General features: G+C 30.9%; 1 protein-coding gene across 4 annotated transcripts; it reads left to right on the top strand.

Moving 5' to 3' along the window:
* The first annotated feature begins 197 nt into the window (after window positions 1–197).
* On the top strand, window positions 198–22,600 carry LOC138306405 (CDC42 small effector protein 2-like). 4 transcript variants are annotated; one of them, XM_069246849.1, is made up of 5 exons: window positions 198–551; window positions 17,343–17,414; window positions 18,257–18,370; window positions 18,662–18,764; window positions 19,045–22,600. In XM_069246849.1, exons 2-5 carry the CDS (start codon window positions 17,361–17,363, stop codon window positions 19,062–19,064), a joined length of 291 nt encoding a protein of 96 aa, XP_069102950.1. In that variant the 5' UTR covers window positions 198–551; window positions 17,343–17,360; the 3' UTR covers window positions 19,065–22,600. The 4 variants fall into 4 exon arrangements, with proteins under 4 accessions (XP_069102950.1, XP_069102948.1, XP_069102952.1 ...); XM_069246847.1 differs by having other exon boundaries at window positions 18,254–18,370; XM_069246851.1 differs by having other exon boundaries at window positions 17,336–17,414.
* Window positions 22,601–22,708: the final 108 nt, after the last annotated feature.

The raw sequence follows: 22,708 nt of genomic DNA, 5'->3' as shown, positions 1-22,708 counted from the left end.
ACATAAGCGACACTGAAAATCTTTAAAATCTTTGAGTTTAGATTTAATAATTAGTTATTCAGTATAGATATACAAACATAACATTTTATTTCTTATTTAAATATGATTAGTTTTTAATGATATGAATGTCATTACGTAAATTTTAATTAAAAAAATATGTATTTCACTGTCAAACTCAAAATTCACTTCCGGGTCAGGTCAGTGAGAAGGAAACTGTGAAGGACCTTTTTCCGGGACGAAGTTATGCCGAACTTTCACTACAATGTCTCACAATGTGTATGATTTTGTGTCAGAACTAGGGAGGCTCCAGATTAAGAATTTCCTGTGGTGAGTTTGTATATCCGGAGAAGGCACAAACCCGAGACACGGAGAGAATTAAGTCTGTCGATAAACAACCAGGTCGCCATTTTGTTATAACCAGTGATGGTGGATTACTCATACTATTACTCGAGGTTATCATCTTAATCGGGTGACGAAAGGAACATATTTGGGCGTTGGTTCTGCTCTCCTGGATAAGTGAGTTCTATCACATCATACAGATCAGACAGCAGGTAAGAATCAGTATTGATATAAACTTCAAGCCGGTACCTCTTTCTCTCATTTTTCTTACCTTTCCTTCGATTCACACCCTATACGTATTTTCAAGTATGTTTTTGAACTATCACCATTTCATTTTTATCTGAGTATTATCAATTTTTATATTGTATATGGTTTATAATTGAATTTTCAGCTATTAATTGAATAGACTATATTACACTGTTATATATAAATACATCAAAACCAGAGTGCCTTTTCACCTTACCAACTTCGACCCAATAAATACCATGTCGCTATATACACGCTCCTCCCCTATTTGAGGCCTCATTTCAAATGCCCTGTCATAAGACTAAAACAAAAAAAAACTGTTTAAGTTTTGCAATTATTTTGTCTGATTAAGCAGTTTCATTTTTTGAAACATCCTGGGCACATATTAATTTTTTTAATGCGCTGGTCGCGTATTGGATCATATACGGTATTTTTATTCTGCCACTCTAGGTCTGGCTTACAAAACACACAGTCATGTTTTGTTTCTGTCACCCTGTCACAAAAGTTTATGTTTTATCCAGAGCTTAACAGGGTAATCATGAATCTGAAGATGTATTCTGATCATCATTTGGTTTAAATTGACAAGGCCATAGCCTACAAGTACAAATGTAAGCCACATATTTATGGCTGTCTCATTGTCATAAAATAGAACAACCTGATTGATCAATAAATAGTGATTAATAAATTTAAGATATATAGATACATATAACATACAACTGTATGAATATATGATTGATTATATGCTTATTTAATATTAGAATTATTTATATAGATTAAGAAGAAAAATACACACATTATTCATATTTATAGATTAAGAAAAAAAATGCACACATTATTCATATTTATAGATTAAGAAGAAAAAATGCACACATTATTCATTATTTGTAGATTTAGAAAAAATTACACACAATTCATAATCTATATGTATACATATATCACATTAATTAATAATTAATTTTAGAGCCCTTGATTAGTGAGTTTATGCAATACACTTGCATGGATATATCTCATTATACCAATGTATATCAGGTTAATGTCACGGCATATATCATATCACAAGTTATGTCTGTATTACTGCTATCATAAACAACTGTTGCTTGATCATGACTGACTGGTAACTGACATCACTAGCTCCATATTGTCTGTAAACATCTGTATCAAATACATCTGTGAATGTTCGGAATATCAGCCCATTCATTCACTTATCGCAGTAAGAGTCAATTTTGACTCCCAGTACCATATTGTCCATATGTTATATATATATATATAATATGTAACCAAATTTGTGATTTGCGGCCCATCTTTAATAATAATCCTTATGAAAGCTGGAGTAATAGGTGTGATTTTGAACAATGAGAACAGCAATGTTGATGAAATATTGGAATTTTTATAATTGTCTTCAATTTAAAACATGGAAACAACAATGAGATGATGACATAATTTGTTATCAAGCCTTCATAATCACTGATGATTATTTGTAATGTATCATAAGTTGTTGATGTGATTTGTACATGTATTACAGTGACTTACGGGACTCACCTATAGCTAGACGAGTCCTGGACTCACGATTTTCCTGTGGTACTCACAAAAATTTTGAGAACCCTCTGTCATTCTTTATACATGTACTGGGACTCTCCAAAATCTGAAAATTAGTGTTCTGGACTCGCCTTAAAAAAATTCTGCATAGAATGCTGATACATGTGTACATGTATATATATATATATATATATAAAAACAACAGTCAACAACTTTCCTCTTGTACATTCACCATTTCATGATATATAGTCTCGCACTCTGTCACTCAGCTTTTTTTTTAATGGCTATAATATTATCAATATCATAGGTTATTCAAATCATCATCATATATATCATCATCAGCCATCAGGATATTCCTTTGCATAATTATCTTTTAAATTTTAAAAGTGTTGGTCTTAAACTTAAATTAACATATATCCCAAATTGGTACAGATAATAAGAGATCTATATGTAAACTTATAAAACTTATTCACCCCTGAAATTTCATAATGGACTGGCCCAGTCTCTGATTTAGAAGAGTCTAAATGTGTCCCCAGGGGTGTTTGAGTTCAGTACCAGTCTTATAGCAGTAGTGTACAATCTATTGCCACTTGCAGGCTAGGGTGTTATATAGAAACAAAAAACCTGTGGTGGGCCTACCATTCAAGTCTTATCAGATTTTTTGGGTGAAATGTGGGGAAGGTGTGAGGATAGGGTCAGTAACTAGCTTCTGTTTGAGCTTTGGATATCTGTAGCAAAAAGCCTTGTTAGCATACAACAGTCAAACACATTCACATAAAAGTAAGTTCAAATTTTACAAACTATTTATCATAAAACATTTATTTACAATATACATGGAGTATATACAAGGTAGTGATTCAGAAAAAAATAAACGATACATGGTAATTACATGAATCTAGTCATGCGAGCACCTTTAATTACATGAATATATATATATATGTCTTCTTAAGAATATTATTTCATATTGATATTTATAATGTATAAGCTTTCAGGATCAATTCAATCATATTGATATTTATAATGTATAAGCTTTCGGGATCAATTCAATCAGTGTAAGGCCTCTGCATAATAATTATTATATAAATATTAACTGCAGTTTCCTGAAGACAATTCATATAATCATAGTTGGGTCTCCGTTGTTAGGTCTGGTTAGCTTTATATATATTACACAGTCTCAGGTTTCCTCCAACACTAAGATCCCTTACACACTTCCATCCAGGCCATCAAAAGTGAGATTTGCATAAGTTGTTTGACTTGTTTCTCAATTGATGTAAAATAAATGAAGTTTATATTTATTTATATTTGAGGAAAAAAAGTATCATGTACAGGATATATATAGGCCTTAACGTTATCTGTTTGAGTTCCTGGTATTAACGTCTGGTTAGCTTGCATTTGATTATCCTCAGTAATCTAGCAACCATTTATGATCAAATTAAAGTTAAACTGTGTAGCAGATCCAGAATTCTACATTATAAGAACACATTTTAGCAAAAGCATTGTTAGCTTTAATTGAAGTGTAACTATATGCAGATATAAAAACATATTGTTACCAAAGCATTGTTAGTTTTAACAGAAGTATAAGGAATATATAAAAACACATCTTTACCGAGCATTGTTACATTCAGTTTAAAAGCTTCTTCAACCAAACTGCATTAAGATCATAAAACATATATAACATTAGAGAGATAGCTAAATAAGTGATAGAATGATAGACTGAGGTTTTCCATCTGATATTTCACACAGACTGGGCTATTTCACGACAAAACATAGCATTCATTATCTGCTTAAAACTACATAAATTTCAAGGATATATTTAATTCACACTTGCTACTTATTCAGATCAGTTTAACCCTTCTCTGTTTCCCAATTAAATTGTTGTTGAATGTTTAACTCTATTTTACTGTATAATGTTTTAATGTAACAGGTGCTTGATCTTAACACACTGTCTGTAGATTCTCATAGCTCAGTGTTAGGCCTGTATTACTCCATATCATAGATCTAAAACATGTACAGTATTTATGTTCAGTTAAAATCAGGGGGAAAATTCCTGTATATATTCACAAGGCCTGGATCAGAAAAACCATAAAGGAGATTACACTGTAACTGAAACATGTAGATTTATACTATGATAAACTAACTTAATATGATGTGATAAGTTCTGTAAGTTTCTTAGTGCACTATTCCATGTTTGCATATTACAGAGTTATCTGCCCTTGTGGGTAGATACCTCAACTATCATCAATTCAAATATTTCATAAGCGATTAACCTTAGCTTATAATATTACAGTACTGTAGATAAAGAAAATCTTCTCTAGTGTTGTGTTTACACCGCCCCATATAATTTTAAAGCATAGAAAATCAAAAGGACTCCACTTTTTCTGAAGCTCCATTCTAATATTAATATTATGGGTTCCCATTTATGGAACATCCAGTCCGAACCCTGCCTCTTTAAAGATGAATATATCAGGTAGTCTGGTTCCCATGGAAAAATGATGTGTTACAACTGTGTGTTGCTTATAACTTCAAATTTGCATACCAATTTACATGAGATTTATTTATGGCATGTGAGGTGTATAATAATCGTGAGTTTTAGATAATGGAACTCAAAAGAAAGAAGGAATATTATCAATGTTTATCGTGGCAGATTAATAAAAGTGCTATGAATGCAGAAAGAGATTAAAATATGGCTGAACTTTGTTTTTAGTGTTTTTCTGTCCAGCATATACATTATAGTTTGGTTGCCTAATATTCTAATAAGCATCTCCTTTGTTAAAATAATTTAAGCACTCTGGGTACTAGTTACAGGAAGTACGGTATAATGATTCAATACATTTGTGTTTAAGCAATATCAGTATAGTACAACTCAATGGGTCAAAGAGTGCATATATATATACCATAGTATCTGGCAGGAAATGCCAAAACTATAATACTGGCCCTCAACCACCACCCTCAAACTCAACTAACCAACTAACCCTCCATTGCCTAAACAGCTACCCCCTACCGTCCCTCAACCAGCTAATAAACCCCCCCCCCCCCCCCCCCCCCACTGTCCCTCAAACAGCTTTTCCCCACTGTCCTCAAACAGCTTATCCCACCATCCCTCAAACAGCTTATCCCACCATCCCTTAAATAGCTAACAACCCCACCCCACTGTCTCTCAAACAGCTTATACCCCCCCCCCCCCACTGTCACACAAACAGCTAACAACCCCACCCCACTGTTTCTCAAACAGCTTACACCCCCCACTGTCACTCAAACAGCTACCCGTCCTCCCATTATCCTTTAAACAGCTAACAACCCCACCCCACTGTCCCTCAAGCAATTACCTCACCCTGCCACCAACTCCAACTGTCCCTTCCCAACAGTACAACCTAGGCCTACAAACATACACAGTATAACCTCCTCCCCTTTCTGTTTCATCAAAATCCCTTCCCCCACTCCCACATTCATAATATTATAACCACCATATATATATATCCCCCTCCCTTGTTCAACCAGCAGCATTGGGTCAGACTTATGATTATATTTCCATCAGCTGTAGAGGAATTCACACATGTCTGTTATACTCTGTGGAAGTACATATATATACATTAAGTGTGACATCCGTGTTCTAAAAATCTATATTTAGTAACAAGCTCAACTTCTTATAATATAAGGAGCACAAATTAAGGGACCTGTAGAATTGACCACGTATCTTCATCTCACCTGTTTTGATTAGGTTATTAACTGAAGACCACAGCACAATATGTGGTCAGTATTCCTAACCAAACTCCATCCTATTGTTTCTTCCTAACCAAACTCCATCCTATTGTTTCTACATTCATGTTTTTTTGTGTGTGTGTGTGTGTGTGGTGTGTGTGTGTGTGTGTGTACAGGAGTTTCCTTTAAAATCCTCAAAAATGAGAAATATATCCTATATGTGTTTAGAATTGGAGGAAGTACAGGTTCAGGCTGGCTGTTGGGCCAGAATTAATAAATTGTGTGTTTGCCTAAACTCTACCCAAGACTTTATGACTGGGTAGGAAAAATATTTTAATTTATTTACAAAGTTTATTCTAATTGCTTTCTCTATTTCTTTTAAAGCCAAATTTATATACATCACTTACTATGATTCACTACATATCCAATGAGTGTCAAGGATAAGTAACAAGACAGGCAAATACCATTGTAAAAGATATAAAGATCTGTTTCATCAATGAAAACAAGTTATAAAAATATGTCAATAAAATGAAAATGAAAGTTTGAAACTTCAATAAAAATAATTTGAGGAGGGGGTGGTTTCAAATGAGTAGGTAGGGTTTAGGCAAAACAAACATTTTTTACCTTGCCTATTCGAAGAATAGGGGGAGCTAATGTTGTCACCCCGGCGTCGGCGTCGGCGTTGGCATCCCATTTCACGTTAAAGTTTTTGAGTAAGTTTCTGTTTTGTCAATTGTTTAAGCATAAGTCATCATAAATGTTTATGATTTTATTTTCCTATTGTGTATGGATGCTGAACGTGATAATACAACCAATTTGGGGGCCTTTAGAGGGTTTTTGAGTCTGTTAATTTGTCATATTTCCATGTTAAAGTTTTTGAGTAAGTTTCTGTTTTGTCAATTGTTTAAGCATAAGTCATCATAAAAGTTTATGATTTTATTTTCCTAATGTGTATGGATGCTGAACGTGACCATACAACCAGTTTGGGGCCCTTTAGGGGGGTTTTGAGTCTGTTAATTTGTCATATTTCCATGTTTAAATAATTTGTCATATTTCCATCTTTAAATAGTAAATACTTGAACATCAACTTCTTCTGAATAGGCGAGCTTTGCTGTTCTCCAACAGCTCTTGTTTAGTTTTGGCCTGGGTTATAAGTATAAATGTTTATTATACATTCCACTTCACAAAGTATAAATGTTTATATACATTCCACTACACAACGTATAAATGTTTATATACATTCCACTACATAAAGTATAAATGTTTATATACATTCCACTACACAAAGTATAAATGTTTATATACATTTCACTACACAAAGTATAAATTTTTATATACATTTCACTACACAAAGTATAAATGTTTATATACATTCCACTACACAAAGTATAAATGTTTATATACATTCCACTACATAAAGTATAAATGTTTATATACATTCCACTACACAAAGTATAAATGTTTATATACATTTCACTACACAACGTATAAATGTTTATATACATTTCACTACACAACGTATAAATGTTTATATACATTCCACTACATAAAGTATAAATGTTTATATATATTCCACTACACAAAGTATAAATGTTTATATACATTTCACTACACAAAGTATAAATGTTTATATACATTCCACTACATAAAGTATAAACGTTTATATACATTCCACTACACAAAGTATAAATGTTTATATACATTCCACTACACAACGTATAAATGTTTAGATACATTCCACTTCACAAAGTATAAATGTTTATATACATTCCACTACACAAAGTATAAATGTTTATATACATTCCACTACACAAAGTATAAACGTTTATATACATATTCCACTACACAAAGTATAAATGTTTATATACATATTCCACTACACAAAGTATTAATGTTTATATACATTCCACTACACAAAGTATAAATGTTTATATACATTCCACTACACAAAGTATAAATGTTTATATACATTCCACTACACAAAGTATAAACGTTTATATACATTCCACTACCCAAAGTATAAATGTTTATTATACATTGTACTACATAAAGTATAAATGTTTATATACATTCCACTACATAAAGTATAAACGTTTATATACATTCCACTACACAAAGTATAAACGTTTATATACATTTCACTACACAAAGTATAAATGTTTATATACACTCCACTACACAAAGTATAAATGTTTATATACATTCCACTACATAAAGTATAAATGTTTATATACATTCCACTACACAAAGTATAAACTATTTATATACATTCCACTACACAAAGTATAAATGTTTATATACATTCCACTACACAAAGTATAAACGTTTATATACATTCCACTACATAAAGTATAAATGTTTATATACATTCCACTACACAAAGTATAAACGTTTATATACATTCCACTACACAAAGTATAAATGTTTATATACATTCCACTACACAAAGTATAAATGTTTATATACATTCCACTACACAAATTATAAATGTTTATTATACATTGTACTACATAAAGTATAAATGTTTATATACATTCCACTACATAAAGTATAAATGTTTATATACATTCCACTACACAAAGTATAAACGTTTATATACATTCCACTACATAAAGTATAAATGTTTATATACATTCCACTACACAAAGTATAAACGTTTATATACATTCCACTACACAAAGTATAAATGTTTATATACATTGTACTACACAAAGTATAAATGTTTATATACATTCCACTACACAAAGTATAAATGTTTATATACATTCCACTACACAAAGTATAAACGTTTATATACATTCCACTACACAAAGTATAAATGTTTATATACATTCCACTACACAAAGTATAAATGTTTATATACATTCCACTACACAAAGTATAAACGTTTATATACATTCCACTACACAAAGTATAAATGTTTATATACATTCCACTACACAAAGTATAAATGTTTATATACATTCCACTACACAAAGTATAAATGTTTATATACATTCCACTACACAAAGTATAAATGTTTATATACATTCCACTACACAAAGTAAAAATGTTTATATACATTCCACTACACAAAGTATGAATGTTTATATACATTCCACTTCATATTTAGTATAAACGTTTATATACATTCCACTACACAAAGTATAAATGTTTATATATATTCCTCTACACAAATTAGAGTATAAACAATTATGTATATTCCACAACACATATAGTATGGATGTTTAGATACATTCCACTACACACAAAAAATGTTTATATACATTCCACTACAAACAAAAAGTGTTTATATACATTCCACTACACAAAGTATAAATGTTTATATACATTCCACTACACAAAGTATAAATGTTTATATATATTCCACTACACAAAGTATAAATGTTTATATACATTCCACTACACAAAGTATAAATGTTTATATACATTCCACTACACAAAGTATAAATATTTATATACATTCCACTACATAACATATAAATGTTTATATACATTCAACTACACAAAGTATAAATGTTTATATACATTCCACTACACAAAGTATAAATGTTTATATATATTCCACTACACAAAGTATAAATGTTTATATACATTCCACTACACAAAGTATAAATGTTTATATACATTCCACTACATAACGTATATATGTTTAAATACATTCCACTACACAAAGTATAAATGTTTATATACATTCCACTACACAAAGTATAAATGTTTATATATATTCCACTACACAAAGTATAAATGTTTATATACATTCCACTACATAAAGTATAAATGTTTATTATACATTGTACTACACAAATTAAAGTATAAATGTTTATATACATTCCACTACACATAAAGTATAAATGTTTATTATACATTGTACTACACAAAGTATAAATGTTTATAAACATTCCACTACACAAAGTATAAATTTTTATATACATTCCACTACATAAAGTATAAATGTTTATATACATTCCACTACACAAAGTATAAACATTTATATACATTCCACTACACAAAGTATAAACGTTTAGATACATTCCACTATACAAAGTATAAATGTTTATATACATTCCACTACACAAAGTATAAATGTTTAGATACATTCCACTACACAAAGTATAAATTTTTATATACATTCCACTACATAAAAGTATAAATGTTTATATACATTCCACTATACAAAGTATAAATGTTTATATACATTCCACTACACAAAGTATAAATGTTTAGATACATTCCACTACACAAAGTATAAATGTTTATATACATTCCACTACACAAAGTATAAATGTTTATATACATTCCACTACACAACGTATAAACGTTTATATACATTCCACTACACAAAGTATAAACGTTTTATATACATTCCACTACACAGAGTATAAATGTTTATATATATTCCACTACACAAAGTATAAATGTTTATATTCAATTCCACTACACAAAGTATAAATGTTTATATATATTCCACAACACAAAGTATAAACGTTTATATACATTCCACTACACAAAGTATAAACGTTTATATACATTCCACTACACAAAGTATAAACGTTTATATACATTCCACTACACAAAGTATAAATGTTTATATACATTGTACTACACAAAGTATAAATGTTTATATACATTGTACTACACAAAGTATAAATGTTTATATACATTCCACTACACAAAGTATAAATGTTTATATACATTCCACTACACAAAGTATAAATGTTTATATGCATTGTACTTCACAAAGTATAAATGTTTATATACATTCTACTACATAAAGTATAAATGTTTATATACATTCCACTACACAAAGTATAAATATTTATATACATTGTACTACACAAAGTATAAATGTTTATATACATTGTACTACACAAAGTATAAATGTTTATATACATTGTACTACACAAAGTATAAATGTTTATATACATTGTACTACACAAAGTATAAATGTTTATATACATTCCACTACACAAAGTATAAATGTTTATATACATTGTACTACACAAAGTATAAATGTTTATATACATTCCACTACACAAAGTATAAATGTTTATATACATCCAACTACACAAAGTATAAATGTTTATATACATTGTACTACACAAAGTATAAATGTTTATATACATTCCACTACACAAAGTATAAATATTTATATACATTTCACTACATAAAGTATAAATGTTTATATACATTTCACTACACAAAGTATAAATGTTTATATACATTCCACTACACAAAGTATAAATGTTTATATACATTCCACAACACATATAGTATAAACCTTTATATACATTCCACTACACAAAGTATAAATGTTTATTATACATTGTACTACACAAAGTATAAACGTTTATATACATTCCACTACACAAAGTATAAATGTTTATATACATTCCACTACACAAAGTATAAATGTTTATATACATTCCACTACACAAAGTATAAATGTTTATATACATTGTACTACACAAAGTATAAATGTTTATTATACATTGTACTATACAAAGTATAAATGTTTATATACATTCCACTATACAAAGTATAAATGTTTATATACATTCCACTATACAAAGTATAAATGTTTATCTACATTCCACTACACAAAGTATAAATGTTGATATACATTCCACTACACAAAGTATAAATGTTTATTATACATTGTACTATACAAAGTATAAATGTTTATATACATTCCACTATACAAAGTATAAATGTTTATATACATTCCACTACACAAAGTATAAATGTTTATATACATTCCACTACACAAAGTATAAATGTTTATATACATTCCACTACACAAAGTATAAACGTTTATATACATTCCACTACACAAAGTATAAACGTTTATATACATTCCACTACACAAAGTATAAACGTTTATATACATTCCACTTCACAAAGTATAAACGTTTATATACATTCCACTACACAAAGTATAAATATTTATATATATATACAAACATCCTACTTCACAAATTATAAACGTTTATATACATTCCACAACACATATAGTATAAATGTTTAAATTCACAAAGTATAAATGTCTATATATAATACATCCCTCTACATACAGTATAAATTACACATAATATAAATGTTTATGTACACAAACTATGAAGTATAAATTTCACAAACAGGGCAAGAAACTTATTTTGAAAACCACTTGCCCAAATTTGTGATATTAGCCTAATTTAACCCAAAACAAGGTAATTAACATTAAAACCGGGAAGTTTACACCAATTTTCACTTGCCCGGGAGCATATTTTACTGGTTTCAGGCCATCGGACCCGGGATATTTCTTGCCCTACACAAAGTATAAATGTTGTATACGTATTCCTCCCTTAATGACTTATGGAAATAATTGTAGTATTATGGTCCAGTGGTTATACAGCGAGTTTATAAAGATATATATTTGATATTAAAAACATGGGGAATGTGGGTAAGGGGGTAAGTAGTATATATATATATATATATCAACACCATCATGATCAATGTTGACAGATAAATGTGGTAGATGCTTTAAAACCCATGATTATATCTAAAGCTAGTTCTGTTATACTGTATAAAAAAGGAAGTATAAAGGGGATTATAATTTTAAAAGGACAATGGACACAAATTATGATGAACATATGGTAAGCTTCATTAAATTGCAGACAGATATCTGTTTATAAATACGTATACACAATTACAGTGTAACTATATATATATAGCTATTAGTCTGTACACACATGTACACAAACTTTGTTTGTGCATTACACTATATAGTCTAAACTCTGTACCAGACAGCTAGCTCTGGAACATCTCATCAAAATTACATCTAATTGTCATTTTTGCATCAATCTGCTAAAGCTATAGAAGTGTATATTAATTTTGTTTATTCAACTCTAACAGAAATACACTAACAAGAAGTGAAGTTTAATTTCGAAAAAGTAAATCTGATTTGCAAATTCACTTAAAAATTATTTGTGAACAGTTCTGAACACCTATAGGCTGCATGGCCCTTCTATACTTTAGTATATGTAAAATGATAAAAAGCAACATCAATAACACAAGAAACTTTTCTGTGTGAGAAATTGTTGTCCTGAATGTGAAATTTCCTGTTTACTACAGCTAGTTGTCATGTGCATAAAGAAAGTTTTACGTAACTATACTGAACAGTTATTTCCTATGAATCATAAAGGGGTTTTTAGAGGTCAATAAGATCAGATTTTATTATAGTCTACCATCTTGTGTGGACATCATCATGCTTGCCAACCCTCCCTATTTTGTAGGGAGACTCACGATTTTGAACCTTTATTTGAGGCCATTTTAACAAGTTCAAATTCTTTAATATTCAAAATGTCAAAAATCTTACTATACCATTAGAAAAAAGAGGTCAAAATTTGCAAAATTCAACCTTTGATTTCTTCATAGGGGGTTACTAAATAGACTTTCTTGAGGTTAAAAGTTTAAACATGTGAAATTACCCCCATGATCAGACTTTCAAAATGTAGGCAAGTATGCATCATACTTGATATCGGCAGGTGATCCCAGAGGGATCTTGGCATAATCTATGCCAGTTATGGAAATACCATTTTGTCTCTTTTTTTTGAAATATTGAATACACATAAGGAAGCTTCACATCAAGTCTACATAGCAGCAAGACAGTTGTGTCGTCATAAAATATGGGCAATGTGCACGATGTTGTGGCAAAGACTTCAGTGCTTTCTGAGAAATAGCGATAACAAACTTTGTTGAAGTTAAAATATAGTTATATAATTACCTGTCGGCCATCTTGTTGAATTATCAGTCCCAATTTTCTCGACTATGGTTCTAGGGGAAACTATGCAATAAATTTGAGATATGTCCCTTTAGTGGAATTATGGGAAATAGTGGTAATATGAAATGAAGAAGGGCCAGATAAAATTGCACCATGGACGACAGGTGATTTGTATACATGGTGCCTTCTGTCTTTAGGAATAAAGTGGGCTGATATTGTTAAGATTGATAATTTGATTGATGGAATGCGCAATATGGTATATATATGTAGAATGATTATATATAAATTATTTAATTTTATAGATTATATATAGATTATTTATAGATTAAATACAGATTGTTTGTATATTAAATATAGATTATTTATAGATTTTATATACATTATTTATAGATGTTATATACATTAATTATATATCATTTATAGATTTTATACATAATATTTATATAGATTATTTATTTATTATTTAGATTATTAAAAGATAATATATAGATTATATACATATTATTTGTAGATTATATATATATATATTATACATATTATTTATAGATTATATATACATCATACACAGATGATTTATAAATTTCCTATATATTATTTACAGATTTTATATAGATTATATATATAAATATCATTCATAGATTTTCAATATATTATTCATAGATTATTAATATGTTATTCACACATAATGTATAGATTATTTATATATTATTCAAAAATTATATATGAAGATTTTATATAGATCTCATATAGATTATTCATATATTATTCATAGAATTTATATAGAAGATAAATATATTATTAATAGATTTTATATAGATTATTCGTAGATTATATATAGATTATTTGTAGATTTTATATAGATTATTTATATATTATATATGTAGATTATTTATAGATTATATGCAAATTTGTTTATAGATTATATATAAATTATATATAGATTAGTCGGTGGTACACTGGTACGATAATAATACAACTTTTCAAATTTCAATTTATCCACGAATATATATATATACATACATTGTATAATCATCAACGAAGTACAATTTCAACAGGAAATTCAAAAAAAACCTTTGGATCAACAAAGATACATTGTCTTTAAAGATGCTCCACCGCCGACAAATGGTCTTTTTTCACTATCAAAAAACAGCAATAGATGATTTAGTATTTTTCTTCAGTCACAAAAGTTACTTATTTTACACCATTACCACCATTAGAAAGTTTGAGCTTCTCATTTGACTTCAAGTGAAAATATGAAAAATGATTAATTGCATCCCGAAAAAATCCGTGGCACTATATCCTATATGGAATGAAATACTGATCGCTCATGCACCAAAGGCAAAACGAATGACTTTATATTAATATTTGTGTTAATTAGACATATATATACACGATTAAATACCAATTATTGTAATTGGTGGAACATCTTTAAGTAATTGGACATATCAAAGAAACACAATTTTACAAAGGATGACAATTTATTGATTATTACTAGTGCTATTTCCGAATTTCCACAGTGACCATGTCAGCATATCGAACCGACTATCAGTTCGTCATTGAAACGTCTTTTTTTAGGAGGAGGTAAATGTGGCGCGATGGTAAAAGGCGCAGGTATATCTGTTTGGCTAGGCGATTTGGTGCCGTAGATCGTGAGTTCGACGACCGGATAGGGCACGAGTAATCAATAAATTGTAATCCTTTGTTAAATTGTGTTTCAACAGTTTGCAAGAATCAAACAAAATAAAAAGGTACTTTGAATTGAAATTCATCTTCTAGTTACAGGATTAAGAGTTCACAATGTTCATTCAAACTCCATGGATATTGACAAATGTTTAGAGTAAAGCTGGTTGGTTTAACATGCACAAGACAGGTTTTTGATATATGGAAGATTTGTTTACGATATATGTCGATATATGATGCACATGAATGATTTAATACAAATCTTGGTCTACGTTACTTAAATTATTCAACCATGAATGTTCAGTTATGCTTTAGTTCAGTTTTACTTTTTAATAAAGTCATATATACTTACCGCTAAATTTAATTTCCTACAAAGTATTTGGGGTTTTCTCTAGATCTGTTCATTTCAACAGCTAAAACATTATAAAATCATTTGAAGATTGTATGCTGTTGGATATATTTATTTGCCTCGTCTCTTGGTAAAAACTATTTGGAACCCAAATAAACCAGGGCTTTTTCTCACTTTCCAATTTGGGATGAAAAATGATGAATTAGGAAAGATTTTTCAAGAGAAATTTTAATAATTCGGCTAAAATATTATATACATTTGTAATTTCAATTGGGGCCAATTAACATCTCCAAAAAACCCTCAGGAAAAAACCCTTCAACCATCTTCACAAACCTAAATCGCAATTTCAGAAGACAAATTTTGTGACATAATCTCCTTTGAATTAGAATTACCTGTATGTCCTCTCATGTATAGCCACACCCAATTTTATATACACATTTACCTGCATGTAACTCGCTATGATTTACTGCATATATATGCGTGTATATTAGTTACCTGGACGAGACAATTTGATAATTACAATACACACACAAATTCACTGACGTAGATCAACATCTTCATTGTGAGCTTAGTCAGATCTCATTCATTTTATTTGAGATAGGTCGACCCCGGGGGTGGGGATGTTCGACCAGAAGTGCAACAGGGGTACTTGGCAGGGATTAATTTTCACAATGTAGAAAAAGATGTAACAAAAGGGTATTTCCAGATACAGGGCATCCTTTTACATATCTCACCACACCCCGGGGCAATAATGATCAACCTGTAGATCCTAACACTGCATTTGATAGCACAGAGTCTGATGTACAGACCTTTACGGTCACTAGCTCAGGCGATATAATTACCAGATAGTTACCAATCGTTCTATCACCAATTATCTCTGTACATCCCCAGACAATCACGTTGGTTATACAGACCTTTACAACCAGGTACACATGCCATACACCACAGCGGTCACCTTCCCCCTGACCAATGGACCAGATCTACCACCCACCATTAGGCAATTATACAGATACATTCTGGTCATCACATCAATTTTATCTATAGACAAGTGTACTATGTAATAAAGCTGGACAACCTCATTTATGGCATCTGGCGTGTACCGAGTCACTGTATTAGTGAGACCTATAAAAGCCTATCAGAGCTTTTACAAGAGGATTTGTATAATTATATCCAAGGTATACACCAATTGCAATAGACACTAGTGCGACACACTTCTCATTTCAGAAACTATCCGGCCTTTTTAATCCACCATCATCAAACTTTGTAATATATTTAATTGAATATACAATTGTGAAGTGTAGGGCTGGTTATAAGTAATACTATCTTAATGATACGTGTCAAGGATTGAGTGTGACTGTAAAGAGGAGGAGGGATTTGTACCATAGATCTTTAGCTCACAATTGAATAAACAAGAACAAATACAAAAATGAATAAATAAAGTCTGCGTTATATCGTGATATGATTTAAATACTCTTTTTTTTCGTTAAAGAAAACACCTCTACCTGTGGATTTGCATTCTGCAACATTTAATCATTGTGATAATTAAAACATATCTATAATAATTCATTACAGATATGACACCAATTCAACGTTTTTATATATATATGACCACATTTCCCTGTTTCACAAGATATTACTTGATTTCTTTTAGTCATTCTCCGTAGATCCGTACATCGATTGTACAAATTTCCTCTTTAAATTGATTTCTCAATATATGTTTTATGTTTCCAGATTGCCAGGAGTACTGAGATGGGCGACACTCTCTTTTGTTTCACATGTTGTATTGCAGAACAACCTCAACCGGTAAGTTACATATAGTCTCCTAGGTTAGGGCCTTCAGAAACATGGAAATGGGGGCGAGTCTTGGTTAACATGTACTCAATTAAATATTGAGGATATGAAACTATATCTTTACCAATATGATAACGATGAGAAATATATTTTCTGTTTTAAATCGTTAGCATTCAAATCCTGAATATCACTGATTATAATGATGATGACAGCCATACCGAGTCTATCGCTGAGAGGGAATGAGCTTCCTAATACTATATTTATCGTCCTATTTACATGTAATGCAATGTGGATAAATGAGTTGTGATGGAAGGGAGATAAATGCAAAATATATATAAACTTGATCATCAGAGATATAGTCCTTTTATAATTTCAGCTATAACAATTGGAATGAGGAAAAACGGTATAAAGCTAGTATATTAATAATCCGAAATAAAAGGCCAAAATAAATTCAAAGTAAAATCAAAATCATTTCTATGGAATATATATTCAGCCACTATAGGGCCTTCTTCAGTCCGAAAAATAACAATTGGGGTCCGGATATTATGCAACCAATTGACTTTCATTGTAATGGATCAACCGTATATAGTTGAAAATGATAATAAATATATTTTAATTGTGTCTGATTAATGATATATTCAGTAAACGGCAACAGCATTATATCAATGTTTGGTTGAAGGATATAGAATTTCATGTACACTTTGAGAACATATCAAATTTCATCAGTATTTAGTGGTAGGGAATCGGTACAGGAGCATGGGATTTCTATGCTTCCAGGGTTATGGCAAGTCCATTAATAGTTGTGGATGGTAATAGAGGATTTATCTTTTACTTGTGTTTGTGTATACCAGCAGAAGCGACGACGTAGAATCGACCCCAGTATGATTGGCCAGCCAACAGACTTCCGTCATACCGGACACATAGGATCACGGGATATTGGAAATGGCATATCATCGTCAAACAGCACGGTAAGACTGAGTCCCACCATCACAGTTAGACATTTACTTGTAACAACACATGTGATTTGATCCTTAAATAACCTATCTGTTGACTGGGCAGGAATCAAAATAAAGCAAAACCCAAGTAAACTGCACAATTTCTCTGATCGTCACAGTTATCCCGAATCGCATATATTATAATCCACTTGAAAAGGGTAACGTTATATATATATGTATGTATACATAATTATCTAGGTTCATTTTGTTCATTACTTGAACCTGTTTAACTTTTATATATATATATCATGTATTTTTATACAGATGAGTGAAGTACAGTCACAGATGTCCTCTAAAGGCGGTTACGATCACGTGTCTCCGGTAAATGTACATCTCAATGTGATAGATCTACCCCACAAACACAATGGTAAGGGACCATTTCAAGATACAAACTTTCTGATTTAGTGTTGTGCATTCAGTTGTTTTTTATTTAGAAAAAAAAAGTTTGATTACTGAATGCGTTAATGCAAAAGTTCTTAAAATTGCAATGGCAAAAATGTGTATTCACAAATAAATTTAAATGAATTAGTGCAATCGTATATTTAAGAAAAGAAAGAATTTTATTTTACCGAAAAAAATTAAATTCATCAAAATGTGTATGAAAGAAAAAAAATTTGATTTATATGTATATAATTTTTGTTTTGCAGGCACGGAAATACTGAGTTAGTATGCTGAAAGAGAGCGACTTTTAAACTGTACAAAGTACTAGATATATTGTGTTGACCTATATATTGTACATATTTGATAGTAAGAGAATGAAACGAGAGAGATGACACTCAGAAAAATGAGAGATATTATGAATATTTTGAACAAATTGAGAAGGATTATCAGTGAATTTTAGAATGTTGGAGCTTCTTTGCTGGTTTGAAAGAATGCGATTTATCTACGTTAGAAGACAACGAGTTGTATGTGTATAGTGTATTAAACACCAGACCAAGAAACTCACTAGTGTTCAAGGATGTAAGGATGGACAAAAGAAAGGGGATATCTTCAATGTGCATTGCTACAGAGATGGTACATCATTGTCAGTCAGGAAATCTTCAGTTTTCAACCTTCTTAAGTGGAACACGACCGAGCTTTCATGACACTGAATGATGCAACGACTATTTCATCAAGGATATTATCAGTGTCCAGGGATTCAGAGATGGATGGTTCAAATATGTTCCCAGTGATGGCACATACTGCTGGGTTGATTGGGCTGCTATTGGTCCCGACCTCTGGAAGCAATATGGGGAATATACAGTTAGTCAGATAATTCCATTATGAAGGTGATGGCTATTCAGACCTAGCACACACTTTATTTACTAAAACTATAAAGATATTTTGATATTCCAAGCCCTCCATCATTTGTGGTTGCATGGTACCTCAATTTGTATGGTGCCAAGTTTTTTTTTTTTTTTATGCTGCAAGTTATTTATTACGAGGAATAAGCAGAGAGAGATTTTTAAGGAACCATATAGATTTCATCCATTAAGGTGAGAGAGAATGACATTCATATTATGTTTGTGTAATTTTAAGATGAAGACATAAATGGTTGATCGTTATAATGTTAAACATTTAGATTTAATATATATTGTGTATTACTATAGTCCCGTAAGGAATAAAATTAACTTCTTTTACGTTAGAAAACAATGCTTTACCGTCGGTGATACAAAGACGTAATTCAAAGAAAAACGTTGTTTTTTTATGATTGGAACACGTCAGTTGATTATGACCTTTGTTGTGTCGTTGTTATAACTGAACATGCACATTATATCACCATCAGGGTCACTTTCAGACGACCTTTGACCTTTGTAATTAGCCATCCAGCAGACGACCTTTGAAATACGTGATTGCCTTTCATACTGTTTCCATCATTTGTCATTCTATGGAAGCATCAAAAAGTTATCATAACGTGACACTGGAGTTATCTGCCCATGACCCTAATCGCACTACCTTCAGATATATAGACCATATACATATGCCAAGAACTTAAATACTGCTTTTAATAATTAGTGCATAAATTAATAGACAATCTTAAAAGAAATGTTATGATAATTGCGTTCTTTTCCATGAGCAATATTTTCCGTTTGTCTTCCTGAATTATATTGATCACGTTAATTAATAACGGCGCTTTTACTGGGGTAAAATATCACGGGCTGTATACAAATTATTTTTTATTATTTCAAGAGCCTAATGGGAAAAATGTACTCGCTCATAAATTTGCTGTTCTCAAACGGTTTATGTTTTTCATGTTAATATTTCAAAATATGTGTAGATATTGTACATAGTTTTTTTAATATGTTATAACAAGTGCTTTCATGATATTTATCATATACAAACATTTGCATGCTATGTATTTTTATTAGTCAGTGACTTGCTGTATCATCCTTGTATAAACAATGGACTGTTCTTTAGTTTTGTTACGGACCAGTCCATTAAATGTTACAGGGAAATCATCATTAGTCAGTATCTATATGTCTCTCTACAAAGATCTTTTTAAATTATTCTATTTTATAGAACAGTCACATAATTCTTATACATACAGTTTTTTGACAGCATAGTCTTTCTCATGACATATTTCCTTTGATAGTTTGACTGCATGCAAACGTTTCCTAAACAATCATATCAACGATTGCGAACCGTTGCTGAATAAAGAATGACATTTCTACGACGGGTTATGTTTTATAGTTCATGTGAAGATACACCACTGAATTACGTTATGGGGTTACTGATACTAAATTGTTGACATTTACAAATTTTAAGGATTTTTCGCCGTCCTAATTTTTGTCTTTCTTTCACTCTGTTAACGTTTGCATTACAATTTCTTGTTACTATTTGAGATGGAAATCTATACTTGTTAGATGGAATTATGTTATTGGAGGAATGTTGTTACATACATCAGTGTAGATGTAACATTGTTAATGGTGTCTATTTTATTGATATTTTATCAGACTTGCATCCTCGATACTCCAGGGGTTCCGATCACTTACGATCTCTACACCCCTGGACTATCTCATAGTGAAATTGAAGGCAGCTCAGCGAAAAACATTTGACCAATCACAGGCCAGCAAAGATTTTCTTTGAAGACTACAGAGAGAGCGACGCCTAACATCAAAGCCACACAGTCAACCACAGTATACCGTTATACGGCTCTTTTGACGTACATCATATGACTAAATTACCTGTTCTGTTCTGTTGCCTCCAGTTTTACTATGAGATAGTCCAGGGATGTAGAGATCGTAAGTGAACGGAACCACTGGAATATCGAGGATGTCAGACTTGTGGCAGGAAATGTAAGTAAAAATCGGAATTGAAAAATAATTGCCGGGGTTCTGTTAGATTCATCTGTTGCGTGTGTAACAGCGGCGTACATGTTCGGTGAATTCATAGCTTTTTCTCCTCTATTGAGAAGTGTATCATAGTTATGGGATAATCGGAGTTCTTCGTTATTAATTTTCAAACTTTCTACGTTATTGTTTTAAAGAACTGCTTTTGTCTATTCTCCATATCTTACCTCTTTGAAACATGCTCCCATCATCTCATTAACTCTGTACAACTCCGCTATTATAGTACATTGTGATCATAATAGTTAGATATTATCAGAATTACATATTAAATAGAAACCCTTAATATATTGCTGTTGACTTCAATTGTGCCTTGTAGTTATAATCCATCATGTGATACATCACGTGGTTATTTTACTACGTACGTCATGTAATTGCTATATGCTATGCTGCAATGTGTTTTCGTGTTTGTGCAATATTAGCGCCAAGGTGCTCGTGTAAGCGGTATGCTACACTGGAGTTGTCCCGTAAGTACGACAGATGTAATGCTAACTGGACAAATGATAGTAAGCCTTTGTACCCGTATAGTCATTCTCTAGCTGAACTAGTTTAGGCAATAGCATTATTGGATATGGGAATGTTATGTTTCAACTTCAGATATTTGAAGTGATATTCAAGGAAACATTAATGTAAGATACTTGTTTGTATTGCAAAATTTCAAAAATAACAAAACCATGATTACATAGTTTGTTTCTCCAGTACATGAACTGTAAACTAATGCTTTCGCCGTGTCGCATGAAATACACGCTCATTTCATCATCTCTGTGATATTATATTGTCATCAGCTCATATGTGACGTCATCAATACAAGTGTAGTACGTCATTTGTACGACTGTTTACAGTCAGGAACATTTCCAATAAAATGCGTCTCTTGAAATTCTTGCTTGAGTTCTTATTGATTACAAAATGCATTGCCGTCTCGAAATAAATGCGATGAAATCGGTCTATCGACACCTATTGCTGTAGTACGGACAGCCTGTTTTGT

Source organism: Argopecten irradians, chromosome 13 (genome assembly GCF_041381155.1).
Source record: "Argopecten irradians isolate NY chromosome 13, Ai_NY, whole genome shotgun sequence".
Taxonomy (NCBI): domain Eukaryota; kingdom Metazoa; phylum Mollusca; class Bivalvia; order Pectinida; family Pectinidae; genus Argopecten; species Argopecten irradians.
The sequence above is the reverse complement of the archived record's forward strand: the minus strand, read 5'-3'. Positions and strand labels throughout refer to the sequence as shown.